The 17,011-nt window shown below is 45.2% G+C and overlaps 1 protein-coding gene across 6 annotated transcripts in view; it reads right to left on the bottom strand.

Annotated features, from left to right (window-relative positions):
* The window catches only part of KLHL24 (kelch like family member 24), a 101,113-nt gene that overhangs the window by 6,939 nt on the left and 77,163 nt on the right, over positions 1-17,011 (bottom strand). For 4 of the 6 annotated variants that reach the window (XM_075569486.1, XM_075569483.1, XM_075569485.1 and 1 more), the window contains one exon: positions 4,854-5,042. In XM_075569486.1, the coding sequence (XP_075425601.1) occupies positions 4,854-5,042 (189 nt within the window). Of the gene's footprint in view, positions 1-4,853; positions 5,043-5,554; positions 16,439-17,011 lie in introns of those variants that run through there. The other 2 variants (XR_012787914.1, XM_075569487.1) reach the window with 2 other exon arrangements.

Below are 17,011 nucleotides of genomic sequence, written 5' to 3'. Positions count from 1 at the left end.
GATTTAATACTAGGGAAAAGAAAAATTCCTGCTCTAACCTGTACTTGTAGTGACAGTCAGAAGGTTGCTAACAGGGATGACATTATTTACCTCACTATATACAAAAAATCCCTTATGATGCACTCAAGAGCTGCCTCTGATTAAAACTTAATACTTATTAAGTACCAAATAAAATGGTGCAGGTAGCAAACAATCTAATAAGGAGTACTGTTTTACTAGTAGAGACGACTTCCGCTGATTTACTGCTGAGGGGCCACTGCTGTCAACAGGACGTGCTTTGTGAACTCAGTGTGCACACACAAATGCTGTAAAATGTAGCCTTTTTCTAAAAAGAAAACAAAAGTGTATCCTGCTAATAGATGCTGTGCTCAAATTGTGCGCAAGGTGAAAATATAAGTACGTTTGGAGAGTGAATAAAAGAATAGATAGGAATATATAATATCAACCAGAGAGTGGATGTGTGTAGCGCAAACACACGAGCCAAAGAGTAATGGTCTCGCTCTGACTTGCTGATTAAAACCCCCCAATAGTTTTGAGGGAGCGGTGATCTCAAGCAGAGAGACTGTTCTTTCTCTGTCACTAACTCCCAGCTGTAGAGAATAGTCTCTCTGCTCGAGATCACCACTCACCCCAAAACTATTAAGGGATATTAATATCAAATGTCAACCCTGGCTAAGGTTGTTGCCGTTTGGCCACTTTCTATGTATTGTACATACTGTATGACATTATAAGCTGGTATGAAAAACGACCAAACACAATATTGTTATTGTAACTGGAAAACAAATGAACACATGCAATAAAAATAGTGGACATATCAATTAACGCCTTACATTGTATAATATATAAAAATGTAGAGGTATCTGTACCGTGTTAGCCGAGCTTAATAATCAAAAAGAATAGACGATACCATTCTGTGGCTAACAAAATGCTTTTATTTGTGTGAGCTTTCGAGACACACTGATCACTTCTTCTGGCGATGTTGCAATGGATAAAGCAAGAAAGGATTTTATTTAAAAACAGTGTCTCTTGGAATGTTATCTGTGACTGAAACCTATCCCTCCCACCTGTGCAGTATGCGATTTATGGCTTAAAGTGTTAAATGGTCCCTGAATGTTAGTGATGTAAGAGTATGAATGTGTGTGTGTGTGTGTATGTGTGTAAATATAAATGTATAAAGCACCAACAGTGTATACAGTGCTTTACAAAAGGTGTGTATGGGAGTGTATACCAATGGAGTGGGTAAGTGTAGAAATGTAAGAGGGTGTTGCATTACTATTAATGTGTGTGGATACTATGTGCTCCCTATTGATATATAGGGATATAATTACATTATACATATGTATGTGTAAGAGACAGCTGTGTGTGCATTCATATAGCGCAGTATGTATAGGCATGGCCTTTAACACTCATGGGAAGAGTGTTATATAGCTCTCTTGTGTCAGGGTAGGGACTCATGAAGCTGCGGTCTCGGTTTAGTCCACCGCAAAGTGTCCCGAACAGTTGCATACATTTGAATTCATGCAACCGTCTCTCTTTCGTTGTTCTAAGATTACCTTTGAGTATGGCCACCTTATGATCGTTCATCTTATGGCCAGAGTCAGAGAAATGTTCGCCGACAGGGCTGTATTGTATTGTATGTCTTTATTTATATAGCGCCATTAATGTACATAGCGCTTCAAAGTAGTAATACATGGGGTAATCAAATAAATAACAGATAATATAAATAACAGATCATGGGAATAAGTGCTTTAGACATAAAAGTAACATTAAGGAAGAGGAGTCCCTGCCCCGAGGAGCTTACCGTCTGTCTCTTGTTCCGCGTGTGATGCTGTGGCGATGCAGATTCATTCTCTTGTTTAGCCCCTTTCCCGTCTCATCTATGTAATAGCAGCCACTTAAGCATTTCATGCACATGATGAGGTACACGACATTGCTGGAGAACAGGTGAACCTTCCTCTGATTTTGTACTCCAGATTCGTATGTGGTATTTGTATTTTTGGTCTTGTCCCGCATTCAGTTGTACTGTTTAATACTTTACTCCTCACCATCATTCTTGAGATAAGGCTTTTCCGAGCGAAACATGTCCGTGTGATCTTCCACTTGTGCAATAAATCATTTTTTTGTACTAGTCCTGTTATAGAATGTTGTTATATTGTCTGTTATTGTTATTGTCTGATTTTGCTGCACTTATTGTATTATTATAATTCCCTATACTGTATTCTTTGTGAAGCGCTGAGTACACTTTTGGCGCTATATAAATAAAAACATACAATACAATAATATTTTTATACAGTATAGATATTACTGTTTTTATATTGACCATCCCCTAATCAGTCCATGTCTATTGTTGTATACATAGCTTTTTTTGCTGCTGCACATTTACAGATCAAATTAGATACACACTACTGTAGTTCTCCTTTGTGTTTTGAAATATGTATATGTATATCTCTGGTATAGGAATCTTTTCGTACCACCAGCAATGTTTACCCTTATATATTTTCATGGTCTCATTGGTTTCATCTATTACCATGTCATTATGGTTAAGGTGATATATATATGAATGTATCTAATATACTTCTCTCATTTCAGCTTACTTCTACATGTCAGTTTTTTCAGATTTGTGATATATTTTTAAATTTGTTTTATTGTATTTTTTAAACATTGTTATTAAACGGTGTTTTACTGGGCCAGTTGAAGAGTTAGATCAGTTGTGCCATTTACTCAGAGCTTGCCTGATTGGTCAGACACCACACATCCCCCCTTTAATTTACCAATCCGGTCAGACTGTGGGTTTTAAATATCCTTTATGTGTGTCTATACCAAATATTCCGATTAAGTTGTTTGTGAACTATGAAACGCATTGGATGTTTCATTTATTTTCCTATTGGACAATACTCCTATTGCCACCGTCACTGGTGTGCAGCTTATCTCAGGTTCGCTGATGTGCACCTTATGGTCACCCTTTGTGATGTCATTAGCCGTCTCTACAATCGCCGAGACAGGCTTGGCTGGATGTTCATTCTTTTGGGCTGTATTCCTTCTATGGCACAACCTGTGCTTGCAGCGGTTACTGCGGCTCCCTGACAAACACCATACGGTCACTACTCGTGACGCTGCATGGTGACGTCATTGGCCGCTGCAGCCAACACAGCGGAGTACAGGACTCAAACTTGGAACGGCGTCTCTCCATCGCCGTGGTCTGTGTGCCGCCGGTTACATCGAGGAGAGCTCCTGTGCTTGCGGCCATAAGAGTACTGTGTCCCCCGGATGGTGCCGACTACCCAGCAAAGACCAGTCACACTTACCTTATCCTGTAAAGGACACAGCGTTGACGGACGTCGATCCCCAGTGTGGTAAGCCCATGTCGATATATATTACCTTCTTCGTGGTGGAGTATAGAGTGTCCGTGCATATTCATTCTGCATTGAAGCTTTTGGCTGGTGTCGCCAATGTAGCATCCTTGGTCACATTAGATAAATTCAATCATATATACAACATTCCTGGATGTGCAGCAGTATGATCCTTTAACATTGAGTGTTCCATGGCTATGGGATATTGGCATATGTCCTATGACATAAATTGTTAGTCCAAAAAAAAAAGGTATCACCTACTACTGAAGTACCACAGCTATTTCTAGATGCAAAACCTGCGCAATGCTCCACACAGCGGACACAATACAAATACCACACAGGTATCTGGAGTACAAAATCAGAGGAAGGTTCACCTGTTCCTCCAGCAATGTCGTGTACCTCATCATGTGCATGAAATGCCCAGGGGGCTGCTACTACATAGGTGAGACGGAACAGAGGCTAAACAAGAGAATGAACCTGCATCGCCACAGCATCACACGCAGAACAAGAGACAGTCCTGTTGGTGAACATTTCTCTGACTCTGGCCATAAGATGAACGATCTGAGGGTGGCCATACTCAAAGGTAATCTTAAAACACCGAAAGAATGAATACAAATTTATGCAACTGTTCGGGACACTTAGCGGGGGCCTAAACAAAGACCGAAATTTTATGAGTCATTACTGACACAAGTGAACTCTCTTCCCATGAGTGTTAAAGGCCCTGCCTATACATACTGTGTTATATGTATGCACGCACACCTGTCTCTCTTACACATACAAATACTCCATGTTATTCCATCCCTATAGAACAAGAAAGACCGTCTGGCGATTCCATCCCTATATACTAATAGGGACAACATAGTATCTACACACACTTTTAGTAATGCAACACTCTCTCACATTTCCACACCATTAATATACACTGCCACTCCACACACACCTTATGTAAAACACTGTATACACTGTGGGCTCTTCATTCAGTTATATTCACATAGATACACACACACACACTCTTACATCACTAACATTCAGGGACAATTTAACACCTCTAGCCATAAATCACATCTACACACAGAGGGACAAGCACAGATAACATTCCAAGAGACACTGTTTTTAAGTATACCCTTTGCTTGCTTTATTCACTGTAACATCGCCGGAAGAAGAGATCAGTGTATCTCGAAAGCTCGCACAAATAAAAGCATTTAGTTAGCCACAGAACAGTATCATCTATTCATTTTTGATTATTGAAATTCGTACATCAACGTTTTGGTCCCCCATTGTAGGACCTTTCTCAAGATTTTCTTTTCAACCCAAAGTGAATCTTCCGCACAGCTTTACACCCTTAAAGATGTCAATGCAAACGGTTCATTTTAGTAATTGGAAGAACTGCATCATTACTTCAAATTGTAGACTGCGCTGCATGATTCAGTACACACCAAACACTCCCATCTGTGGAGCTTTACACCCAGCCCACAGGGAAACATTATCGCAATATATTATTACCTGTCTGCTGAATGAATTCTGCACATGAATCCAGTAATCCTCCACTGGGTCATAGCAGTAAATTGTTTTAGTCAGCCCTCCAGCAACATAGACAAGGTTGTTTAGGGACACAGCTGTTATGCATCTCTTTGCTATAGGAATGGATGCTCGAAGTAACCAAGTGTTGTTTTCTGGATCATAGCATTGAACCTGAATACAGAAACAAGAACAATGATTTGTGATGCCTTTATTATTAAGGAAGCAGCACATAAAAGCCATATGTAATGCCCCGGAGAACAATAATATACCTGTATGTATTCTATTCCTACCCAGATACTGTATATATTTGAACATATTCATGTCAAAAATAACAATAAGTATCCTCTTCTTTGGTTGGCAGATATATAGAAGTGCATGCAGCTGACACACAGACACAGCCCCCTGGCTGCAATATGACAACTACAACTCCCAGCATGCTGTGCTGCATCAGGCAGCCACTTCTGGGGCAGGATAATGTGACCCATAATAGACAGAGAAGTAGCCAATAAGAAAGGTTGTGGAAGAGAAGAGGAATCTTTCAGAGGGGCTGCAACAGCACGTGGAGGCAGTCCTGGGGGGGGGGGGGAAGAGAGAGAGAGAGAGAGAGAGAGAGAGAGAGAGAGAGAGAGAGAAGAAAGAGAGAAAGAAAGAGAAAGAGAGAGAGAGAGAGAGAGAGAGAGAGAGAGAGAGAGAGAGAGAGAGAGAGAGAAAGAGAGTGAGAAAGAGAGAAAGAAAAAAAAAGAGAGAAAGAGAGAGAGAGAGCGGAGTCAGTTGATTGGAGGTTTGGATCCGCAACACCAACCAGGTTCCAAGGGTTGTGAGTAAAGCAGAACATTTTAAAAACAGACAAGGGTACTGAAGGCTTTGCGAAGAACAGGTCTGCCAAGATTACACTCATCGTTACTAAGAGCTCTAACATTATCCCGGCACCAATAAATGGGCCATTCATAACACAGGGGACTTGGGAGAGACATTGGTACATGACTGTGCAGCGTTTAAAGTAATATTATGTACATGATCCTCAGATGGAGGATCACGGTTATCTCTGCAGATCTGTGGTAATAAGAGGCATATATAAATAAGTTTGTTATTTAAGGCCTGGTGTCGTGTTCTATTGTCTGTCCCTTGGGCCGCGTGCCCAGTACGTGAAATAACACTGTTATAATGGGGAGTAGGACTGTCGGACCCACCTTAGCATATAGAAGTTAGTCTAAGGAAAAATTAAGAGGGGTTACACATTATATATATATATATATATCTATATTGTGATTGAGAGTCACTGTCTCGATCTGCTTGTAAGAATCGGGGAGTCACGCCGCCCTCGGCGCACTCCCCGCTTACCTTCCTCCACTGCCGGGGGTCCCGTTCCTCTTGCTCCACTTAACGGCCGTGCACTCGCTGCTCCAGGGACTGCCCGCCATGCAAGGTGCAAGCTTTATGCTTCCCTCTCTGGACTCGCCCACGCTGCAACATCAGCAGGACACAACGAACACGTGCAGCGCACAACCAGCACGCGCAGGAGACGAGCCATCATCAATTCAACTAGGCGCAGTGGAGCAGCCAATGATGGTGACCACTGCTGACACACCTCCATATCACCTTCTTCTCATTGGATGCTCTCTCCTATATATGCTCAGCTTTGCCACTGGCACATTGGCTGAGCATAATCCTATGTTCCTTTGTGTTCATTGCTTCCTAGCCTTGCAGTCTTGTCTTGTCCTCTTGTTCACAGCTCTCAGTTATTGACCCGGCTTGTTTTGGACTCAGCTCTTCTGTACTCCTGACCCCGGTTATCTATGACAATCCGCACCTCTCTAACCCTGACCTCGGCACCTGTACAATGACCATTCTCCTCTCTCCAACCCGGACCCTGGCTAATAGTACCTACAATGATCCGTACCTCTCCAACCCAGACCCTGGCAAGTATATCGACTATCCATACCTCTCCAACCCAGTCCCGGCTACCTTTACCAACCTACACTCCAGACGCCACCACACGGCTGTGGGTGGTGTTTATATCCATCCCCACCTTGGCCTCGCGTTCACGCCTTGTTTGTGGTGAGCACATCGTGACAGTATGCTCAGCCCAACAAATATGGACCCCGCCAAGGTGGGGCGGGTCTTGAGCACGCATGCCAATATGTTCTCTAAAATAGAGAAATATCTATAACAGAACGACCGCTGTATGGACTTGCTACAACAGAACCTTCTCTCTCTCTCTGTCCAGGTGCAAGCCCCTCTTCCTACTCCCGTTCCGTCGAGTTCTACCACCCCTATGCCTACTCTTATGTCTGTGACCACGACTTCTGAACTCCAACTTTCGACTCCCAACCGCTATACTGGAGATCCGCATGGATGCCGAGGGTTCTTGAACCAATGCTTCATCCAGTTAGAGATCACGCCTTCTCGCTTTCCTTCCCACAGATCCAATGTGGCGTATATTATTTCACTACTCACTGATGACGCCCTGGCCTGGGCTTCCCCCATCTGGAAACAAAGATCCGACCTAACTCAGGACATCAGACTATTCGCTGGGGAATTCCGTAGAGTCTTTGACACACCTGGTCACAAGGTAACTGCTGCCTCCTCTCTTTTTCATATCTCTCAGGGAAAACGTCCGGTCGCCATATACACTCTTGAGTTTTGCACCATCGCTGCGGAGACCGGTTGAAATAACAAGCCGTTGTCATCGGCCTTCTGGCAGGGTCTTTCGGAGTCACTAAAAGACGTCCTCACTACACAAGAGCGCACAAAGGATCTTGAGGATCTTATTGGTGTCTGCATCCGCGTAGACCAATGGTTGCAAGAAAGGAGGTCCGAACGCTCCCGTCATCGCCAACTCGCACGCAGATCGTCTTCTTTCCACCCCGGTACGCCGGAATCTTCTCACTCTGACATTCCCGAACCCATGCAACTGGGTGGTAATAAATTGTCTCTCTCTGAGAAACAATGCCGACGCAAAGCCGGACTCTGTATTGTGGCCACTCCGGACATCAAGTACTTCTCTGCCCTCACAAGTCGGGAAAAGCCAGCTCCCAATGAGGTCCAGGGGAATTCTTTTTGGGAACACTCTCCACTTCCCCTATCACCAAGAAGACCTTGCCAACCAGGATATTGATCCCAGTTTCTCATACCGGTAAGGGTTTTCAGACCACCACCGTAGCATTTGTGGATTCAGAGTCAGGAGGCAACTTTATCGAAAATGGCTTTGCTGAGAGGAATAACGTCTTGCTTGTCTGCAAGAGGATCCCGGTAGGATTAGAAGCCATTGATGGTCGGCCATTACAACTAGCCTTCATTTCTTTGCAGACTATTCTCTTCCATTTACAGACCAGTTAGGATCATAGGGAGGAGATCCATCTGGATGTGATTCACACTCTTTCCGTCGAAGTGATCCTGGGCTTCCCGTGGCTTCAACATCATAATTCCCATATCAATTGGACCAATAAAGAACCTGTCCAGTGGAACACCCTTTGCGCAGAAGACTGCGCTGTCTCCGTCCAAAAGATATGTGGGTCTGTTACCCCAGGAGGAGACAAGCTCTTTGCCCGAGGTATATATCAAATTCCGTGATGTGTTTGACAAGGCAAGATCAGAGGTTCTACCACCACATCGCCCCATTCGATTGCCCTATCGAGCTTTTACCCAGTTCAGTTCTTCCCAGGGGAAGGTCTTATTCGCTCTCACTCCCGGAGACTAAAGCCATGACTGACTACATTCAAGAAAATCTTAAAAAAGGGTTTATTCGGAAGTCCTCTTCCCCAGCCAGAGCAGGATTCATTTGTGTAAAAAAGGACGGATCTCTTCGCCCCTGCATCGACTACAGAGTTCTTAATAAGATTACCCTTAAGAATCATTACCCTTTGCCTTTGATCTTGGATCTTTTTGATAGTCTTCAAGTGGCTACCATCTTCACCTAGTTGGATTTGCATGGTGCCTACAATTTGTTAAAAATTCGCAGGGGGGACGAATGGAAAATAGCCTTCAACACACGAAACGGCCATTATGAGTACCTAGTCATGCCCTTCTGTCTCTGCAATGCCCTTGCCATCTTCCAAGACTTTGTCAACGAGATCTTCAGAGATCTTATTAATCAGTTCCTTATTGTCTACTTAGACGACATCATGATTTTTTCCAAATCTCTCCAAGAACACATCGGCCACGTCAAACAGGTACTATTACGCCTTTGTGAAAATCATCTTTTTGCCAAACTGGAAAAATGCCAGTTCCATCAAACTTCTACGGCATTATTGGGATATTGTCAGGATCGCCTCCAGAACGCGTCACGCAGCTGTACCTCTGGTGATCACAGATCGCTATCTGTGCACAGCCACCCGATGCTTCGTCCACGGAGGCGCGCTCCTGCTGCATCACCACAGCGGCCACCCGCTCTAACAACGCGCACACCCTGCGCCACACTCCTCGTGCGCACGCACGCTGCGCGGCACGAACACTAGCAACATCAGCTGTGTTACACCTGCAGCCAATCCAGTACTACTCTATCGGCTGGTGGCTTATGTGTGAGGTTATCATCTACTGGTTCCTGATTGGTGCTTTCTCCTTTAAAGGCCTTCCTGTTTCACTTTCACTTTGCTGAGCATAAACTAAGGTTTATGTGCTGTGCTCGCTGCTTGAAGATTAGCTATCTGAACCTGTGCCTTGACCCTTGCTTGTACCCGGACCCGTCTCTTCTCTAACTCTGAACTTCGGCTTGCCTTTGGACTCCTGCTCTCTCCTCTCTCTGATCACGGCTTACGGATATCGATCATTCTTCTCTCTCCAATCCCAGATCACGGCAAGTACCACGGCTTCCCCGAACTCTCCTACCCCGACCCGGCTACATGACTGACTACACATTCCAGACCTGGCTCCGTGGTTGTAGGGCAGAGGTTATATACATCCCCACCTCAGCCCCGTGGTCTAGTCCTGTTTGTGGTGAGTGCAGCGTGACAATATGCTCAGCCCAACAAACATGGACCCCGCTCGGGTGGGTCGACAGCTGGACGAATATGACGGGTGGTTTCAGCAAATCATCAGATCCTTTGCTCACAAGGACAAACAAGTAGACCACCATAAGCAAGACCTAGACACCAAATCTGACAGAGTCAGGCTTCTTTCTGCCTCTACTACTAACCCCGCAGCATCTGTACCTATTTCCGCTCCAGTGGCCCCGACTTTTGAACCACGGTTACCTACCCCTAACCGTTATGCTGGTGATCCTTTGGTCTGTCGGGGATTCCTGAACCAATGTTCAATACAGTTCGAACTGACCCCTTCTCATTTTTTCTCCCACCGCTTGAAAGTGGCATACATAATTTCCCTTCTGACCAACAATGCCCTGGTGTGGGCCTCTCCGATCTGGGCGCAATGACCAGACCTGACCTCCGAAATCAATCTCTTCACTGCTGAGTTCCGGAGGGTCTTTGACAATCTTCGAAAATCTTCATCACACACTGGTGCAGGCTTCTTTTTTGTAAAGAAGAAAGATGGTTCCCTCAGGCCATGTATAGATTACAGTGGTCTCAACAAGATAACTATCAAGAATCGTTACCCTTTACCACTAACTGAACTCTTTGATAGGCTACAAGGAGCTACTATTTTCACCAAGTTGGATCGTAGAGGTGCCTACAACCTGGTAAGAATTCGTCAAGGAGACGAGTGGAAGACGGCCTTCAACACTCGCGACGGGCATTACGAGTACCTAGTCATGCCCTCTGGCCTCTGCAATGCACCCATGGTCTTCTAAGACTTTGTGAATGACATTTTCAGGGATCTGCTGGACCGACATGTAATCGTGTACTTGGACGACATCCTAATTTTCTCCAGATCCACCCACGAACATCCAGGGAAAGTTAGGCAAGTTCTTCAGCGACTGAGGGAGAACAACCTTTTCGCTAAACTAGAGAAATGCCAATTTCATCAGGATTCCACTTCCTTTCTGGGTTATATTATTTGTGACACCGGTCTCGCTATGGACCCAGTCAAAGTCAAAGCAATCATGGATAGACCATATCCATTATCTCTCAAAGCTATCCAAAGATTCCTCGGGTTCGTGAATTATTACAGGAGATTCATCCAGAACTTCTCATCAGTAGTGGCGCCCATTACGGCGTTAACCCAGAAAGAAGCCGATCCAGCACACTGGCCTTCTTAGGCCATCAGAGCATTTGAAAAATTAAAGAGAGCCTTTTCCTCGGCACCCATCCTGGTACACCCAGACCCTTCACTACCGTTTACGCTTGAAGTCGATGCATCCGATGTAGGAGCAGAAGCTATACTCTCACAGAGAAAGAACCCTCAAGCTCGACTTCATCCCTGTGCGTATTTTTCTAAAAAATTCTACTCCACCTAAAGGAACTATAATGTGGGAAATCGCGAACTCTGCGCAATCAAGATGGATCTGGAGGAATGGAGGCACCTTCTGGAGGGTACAGAAATTCTGGGTCACTATCTTAACCGATCACAAGAGTTTATTGTACACAGCGGAAAGGTGGTCCTTATTTTTTACCCGCTTCAATTGTATAATTTCCTACATTCCCGGGTCAAAAAACATAAAGGCCGATGCTCTTTCCTGGCAATTTCTAGTGGAGGACAATGCCGTGGATCAAGAGACTATCCTTCCCCCAACCTGCATCTTGGCAGTTGTGACAGGGTAAATGAACGTCACCAGCCATATACCTGGCAAACCTATGATTAGGCTTGCAGTGCAGCAGTGACAAGGTTAAGTTTCAGTTGAGAAGGGCTGCTTAATTAGTCTGACCCCAGCTGCATAATCAAGGTGTTTTAAAACCCCCAGGCTGTACACACATGCAAGCTAGCTGGTCAGGAGACAGGACTGAAATACTGAAGAGATTACTGCTATAAGGTCTGTTTTTCAAAGTACATGTGTGATGAACTGTCTGTGTCCTGCATGCTGAAGAGAAGTTGCCTTGTTTTCTATGCTGAAGAGAAGCTATTTTGTTTTTGTCTGCTGAAGAGAAGCTATTTTGTTTTTGTATGCTGAAGAGAAGCTATTTTTTTGTGTGCTGTATGTTTTTAAGGGTCAATAAAGAAGCCTTATCAAGAGAACCCGCGTGTGTGCTTGCATGTACCCTGCAATAGCAGCCAATACCTTTGACACATTACCGGACATCACCAAAGCTGAACAAAACATTCCAGAGGGACGCTTGTTCACGCCACTAAAATTCCAGAGGAGAGTAATGGAATGGGGTCACGCATCCAAAGCAGCCGGTCATCCTGGGACAAGGAGAACGACCGACCTACTGTAGCGCACCTTCTGGTGACAAAGCATGCGCAAGGATATTAAAGATTTTGTTGCTTCTTGCCCCTCATGTGCCCAGAATAAGACGCCTCGCAACAGGCTTTCAGGTCTTCTTCAACCTCTGCCAATCCCAGACCGCCCATGGACGAACCTGTCAATGGATTTTATTGTTGACTTACCCAGCTCTAAAGGGATGAATACCATACTGGTGGTCGGGCATTGGTTTTCCAAACAGGCGCACTTCATCCCACTTAAAGGCTTGCCCAGCCTGCCTAAACTCTCAGAGGTCTTCGTCAAGGAGATTTTCAGACTCTACGGTACTCCGCAAGTCATAGTCTCGGACCGAGGCTCACAATTTATCTCTAGATTCTGGAGAGCCTTCTGCAAAATCCTGGGCATTTCACTTCATTTTTCTTCTGGCTACCATCCGCAAACTAATGGACAAACAGAAACGACCAATCAGTCATTAGAACAGTTCATTCACTGTTTTATCTCAGATGCACAGGACAATTGGTCGGATCTCCTTCCATGGGCAGAGTTTTCACATAACCTTAGAAACGAATCCACTCAACAGTCCCTTTTCTTCACGAATTATGGATTTCACTCCTCGGCTTGTCCTTCCATAGTCTCCAGTTCGGGAGTTCCCCGCGTCGAGGACAGAATCCAGTGCCTCCAGGACTCTTGGGAGAACATTCAGCGGAACCTGAGACACGCCATCAATATGCAAAAGAAAGATGCCGATCGTCACCATCTGGAGACTCCATCTTATACTCCTGGACAAAAGGTCTGGCTTTCTACGAAGAATATTCGTCTCAAGGTCTCTTCACCCAAATTTGCACCCCGATTCATTGGACCCTTCATCATTACTGAGAGGATCAACCCTATCACCAACCGACTTAAACTGCCTGCAACTATGAAGATCCCTTCCTCCTTTCACATCTCACTACTGAAGTAATTTATCCAGGATTCTCAATCGTCCATGTGGGACGTCCCACCTCAGCCTGTTCTTGTGGAGAGTCAACAGGAGTTTGAGGTGCAAATGATCCTCGACTCCAGAATATCAAGGGGGAGACTGCAATATCTCGTTCATTGGAGGGGTTTAGGTCCAGAGGAACGTGAATGGATCCCTCAGGAACAGGTATACGCTTCCAGATTGGTCAGGGCTTTTCATCACAAATACCCTTTGAAGCCTGCTCTGGGTCATCCGGAGTTCTCCCCTGAAAGGGGGGGGGGGAAGTCAGGATCGACACCTGGCCCCGCCTCCAGAATGCGTCACGCGGTTGTACCTCTGGCTCTCACAGATCGCTATCTGTGCATGCGCAGCCACGCGATGCTTCGTCCACGGAGGCCCGCTCCCGCCGCATCACCACAGCGGCCACCCTCTCTAACAATGTGCATGCCCTGCACCGCGCTCCTCGTGCTGTGTTACACCAGCAGCCAATCCAGCACTACCCTATCGGCTGGTGGCTTATGTGTGAGGTCATCATCTGCTGGTTCCTGATTGGTGCTTTCCCCTTTAAATTCCTTCCTGTTTCACTTTTACTTTGCTGAGCATAAACTAAGGTTTATGTGATTTGCTCACTGCTTGAAGATTAGCTATCTGAACCTGTACCTTGACCCTTGCTTGTACCCGGACCCGTCTCTTCTCTCACCCTGAACTTTGGCTTGCCTTTGGACTCCTGCTCTCTCCTCTCCCTGATCACGATTTACGGATATCGACCATTCTTCTCTCTCCAACCCCGGATCACGGCAAGTACCATGGCTTCCCCGAACTCTCCTACCCCGACCCGGCTCCACGACTCAGACTACGCATTCTGGACCTGGCTCTGTGGTTGTAGGGCGGCGGTTATATACACCCCAACCTCAGCCCCGCGGTCTAGTCCTGTGTAGTGAGTGCAGCATGACAGATATATCATCTCTGACTCCGTGTTCAACATGGATTCAGCTAAAGTTAGACAGTTCTGGATTGGCCTTGCCCTACTACACTTAAGGCCGTACAACGTTTTTTAGGCTTAACGAATTATTATCGCAGATTTAGTCGAAATTTCTCCTCTACAGTAGCTCCAATAACTGCCTTGACCAAGACAGGAGCAGATCCTGCTTCTTGACCGCCAGCTGCCATTCAAGCCTTCGATCTCCTGAAAGGAGCCATCGTATCTGACCCCATCCTCATACATCCGGATCCCAAACTACTGTACCATTCACCTTGGAGGTAGACGCATCTGATGTCAGGGCCGGAGCCATCTTATCACAAAGAAGATCACCTCAGGCCAGGCTTAACCCTTGTGCCTTTTTTTCTAAAAGATTTTCTTCTGCTGAGCAGAATTATGACGTAGGGAACCGGGAACTCCTGGCCATCAAGCTTGCTCTTGAAGAATGGAGAAATCAGGGAAGGTTACTTGACTCCAGAGGCGCATCGCATTTTGAGACAGAAGACACACAGACAGCACTTTACCAATATTTATTGGGACATGCCTTTAAAGATTTGGGAATCTGTCAGTACCCACTGCACAGAACTTAAGACTCACACTATACTAATTGTGTTAACATATTGCACTATAATTTGTATGTGTTTTATTTTACATATATCTGCGCTCCCCATTACTCCTGGACTAAGGTTTGAGAGGATATTTCAGATGAAAAGCGTGTACGAGTCTGGAAGCGTGAAGATGGTGGTGAGGGACCCAGGAGCATTCCTACTACGACTTGTGTGGGATTGAGGGAATCCAATCCTTTAAGGGTTTGAGCAGCAAAGTATTATCTATTTATTTGTCACTCATTTGTGATTATTTTGTATCACTTACACCTATCACAGTGTGCGTTCTATTAGAACTATATTTGATCTAAGCGCTTGTTTTTGGTAAGACATCTTGTTCACACTATCCTCTCAAACCTGCCTGGAGACACACGGAGGTCGCTCCTGAAGGAGAGGTACTGTAAGGATCAGGGAGTCATGCCGCCCTCGGAGCACTCCTCGCTTACCTTCCTCCACTGCCGGGGGTCCTGGTCCTCTCGCTCCACCTACCGGTCATGCTTTCGCTGATTCAGAGACTGCCCGGCATGTGCACGCACCTCGCTCAAAGCTTTTGCTTCCCTCTCCTGTCCGCCTCTGTACTCCGCCCACGTCGCACCGTCAGCGGGTCGCAATGAACATGCGTGGCGCGACCAGCCCGCACAGGAGTCAAGCCATCAACAATTTACCTGGACGCCTCCCCACCCCAAACATGCGCAGCGGAGCAGCCAATGATGGTCACCACTGCTGACACACCTCCACATCACCTTCTTCTCATAGGATGCTCTCTCCTATATATGTTCAGCTGTGCCACTGGCACATTGGCTTAGCATAATCCTATGCTCCTTTGTGTTCATTGCTTCCTAGCTTTGAAGTCTTGTCTTGTCCTCTTGTTCACAGCTCTCTGTTATTGACTCGGCTTGTTTTGGACTCCGCTCTTCTGTACTCCTGACCCCGGTTATCTACGACAATCCGCACCTCTCCAACCGTGACCTTGGCATCGGTACAAAGAATATTCTCCTCTCCCCAAACCGGACCCCGGCTAATAATACCTACAACGATCCGTACCTCTCCAACCCAGACCCCGGCAAGTATATCGATTATCTGTACCTCTCCAACCCAGACCCGGCTACCTTGACCAACCTACACTCCGGACACGGTCACGCCTTGTTTGTGGTCAAATTCCTCTTGGGCAGAGGCTAGCTACAGGTGTAGCTAATTAGCAGAGAACTCCTGAAGGAACAGGAGTTTTAGAAGGCAGAGAGCTGACACTTTGAGAGATTTCTTTCCCCAGAGAAGGGGGAGAGAGAGAGAGACTTCTCCCCAGCCAAGAGGAGCTGGCTGATGATATCCCCTAGGACTGCTGTGGAAGCAGGGCTGTCTTATTCAGGACATTGGAGCTACAGAGGAATTTCCTGGACTCTCGTGGGGCCGTTTGTACTTACAGTATATTGATCCAGAGGAAGGCAAATAAAAAACCCCAGTGAAATATCATCTAATATCTCATAAGAGTAAAAATAAATTAATTCCCGACTTCAAATATTGGCCATCAGATTACTCCCTGGATCAACATCTTTCCCATGTTTACTTATTTGGTATATCCCTGTATACTTTTCCTTTCTAAAAAGACATCCAACATTTTTTTTGACAATATCTATTGTATCTGCCATCACAGTCTTCATGGGTAGTGAATTCCACATTTTAACTGCCCTTACTGTAAAGAACCCTTTCCTTTGTTGCTGGTGAAATCCTTTCCTCCAACCTTAAGGTATGCCCCCGAGTCCTTTGTACTGCCTGTGGGATGAATAGTTATTTTGAAAGCTCTTGTATTGTCCCGAATATATTTGTATATAGCCATCATATCCCCTCTGAGATGCCTCTTTTCTAATGTCAACAAAACTAATTTAGCTATCCTCCCATCATAAATCAGATTATTCATCCTTTTTATTTGGTGTCTCTTCTCTGCACTTTTTCTAGTTCCAAAATGTATTTTCTAAGGATTGGTGCCCAAAGTTGAACTCCATATTCAAGGTGTGATCTTTCTAACGCTTTATAAAAGGTGCATAATTATGTTTACTTCCTTTCTATCCATTGCCTGTTTAATACAAGAGAAGATCTTGTATGCCTTCGCAGCTAAATGTATCTCTTTTAAATGGATTAAAATAAAAGTTACGTATTATGTTTTTCCTCATTGGGGTGTATTCTAAAATGGATACTGAGACTATGTCCACTTCTTTTTGACTTGAGTGCGAGATATATAGCATGCGATAGAGAAAGCAAGACGCGAGTCAGCTGCTGATACTAAGGCTGAGAATGAAGAGAAAGAGCAGGGATTCAATCGCCTACCCCACAGAAACTCCTGTCAAC

This window comes from Ascaphus truei, chromosome 14, assembly GCF_040206685.1.
Source record: "Ascaphus truei isolate aAscTru1 chromosome 14, aAscTru1.hap1, whole genome shotgun sequence".
Classification (NCBI taxonomy): domain Eukaryota; kingdom Metazoa; phylum Chordata; class Amphibia; order Anura; family Ascaphidae; genus Ascaphus; species Ascaphus truei.
This window is presented reverse-complemented; position numbering and strand designations above follow the sequence as displayed.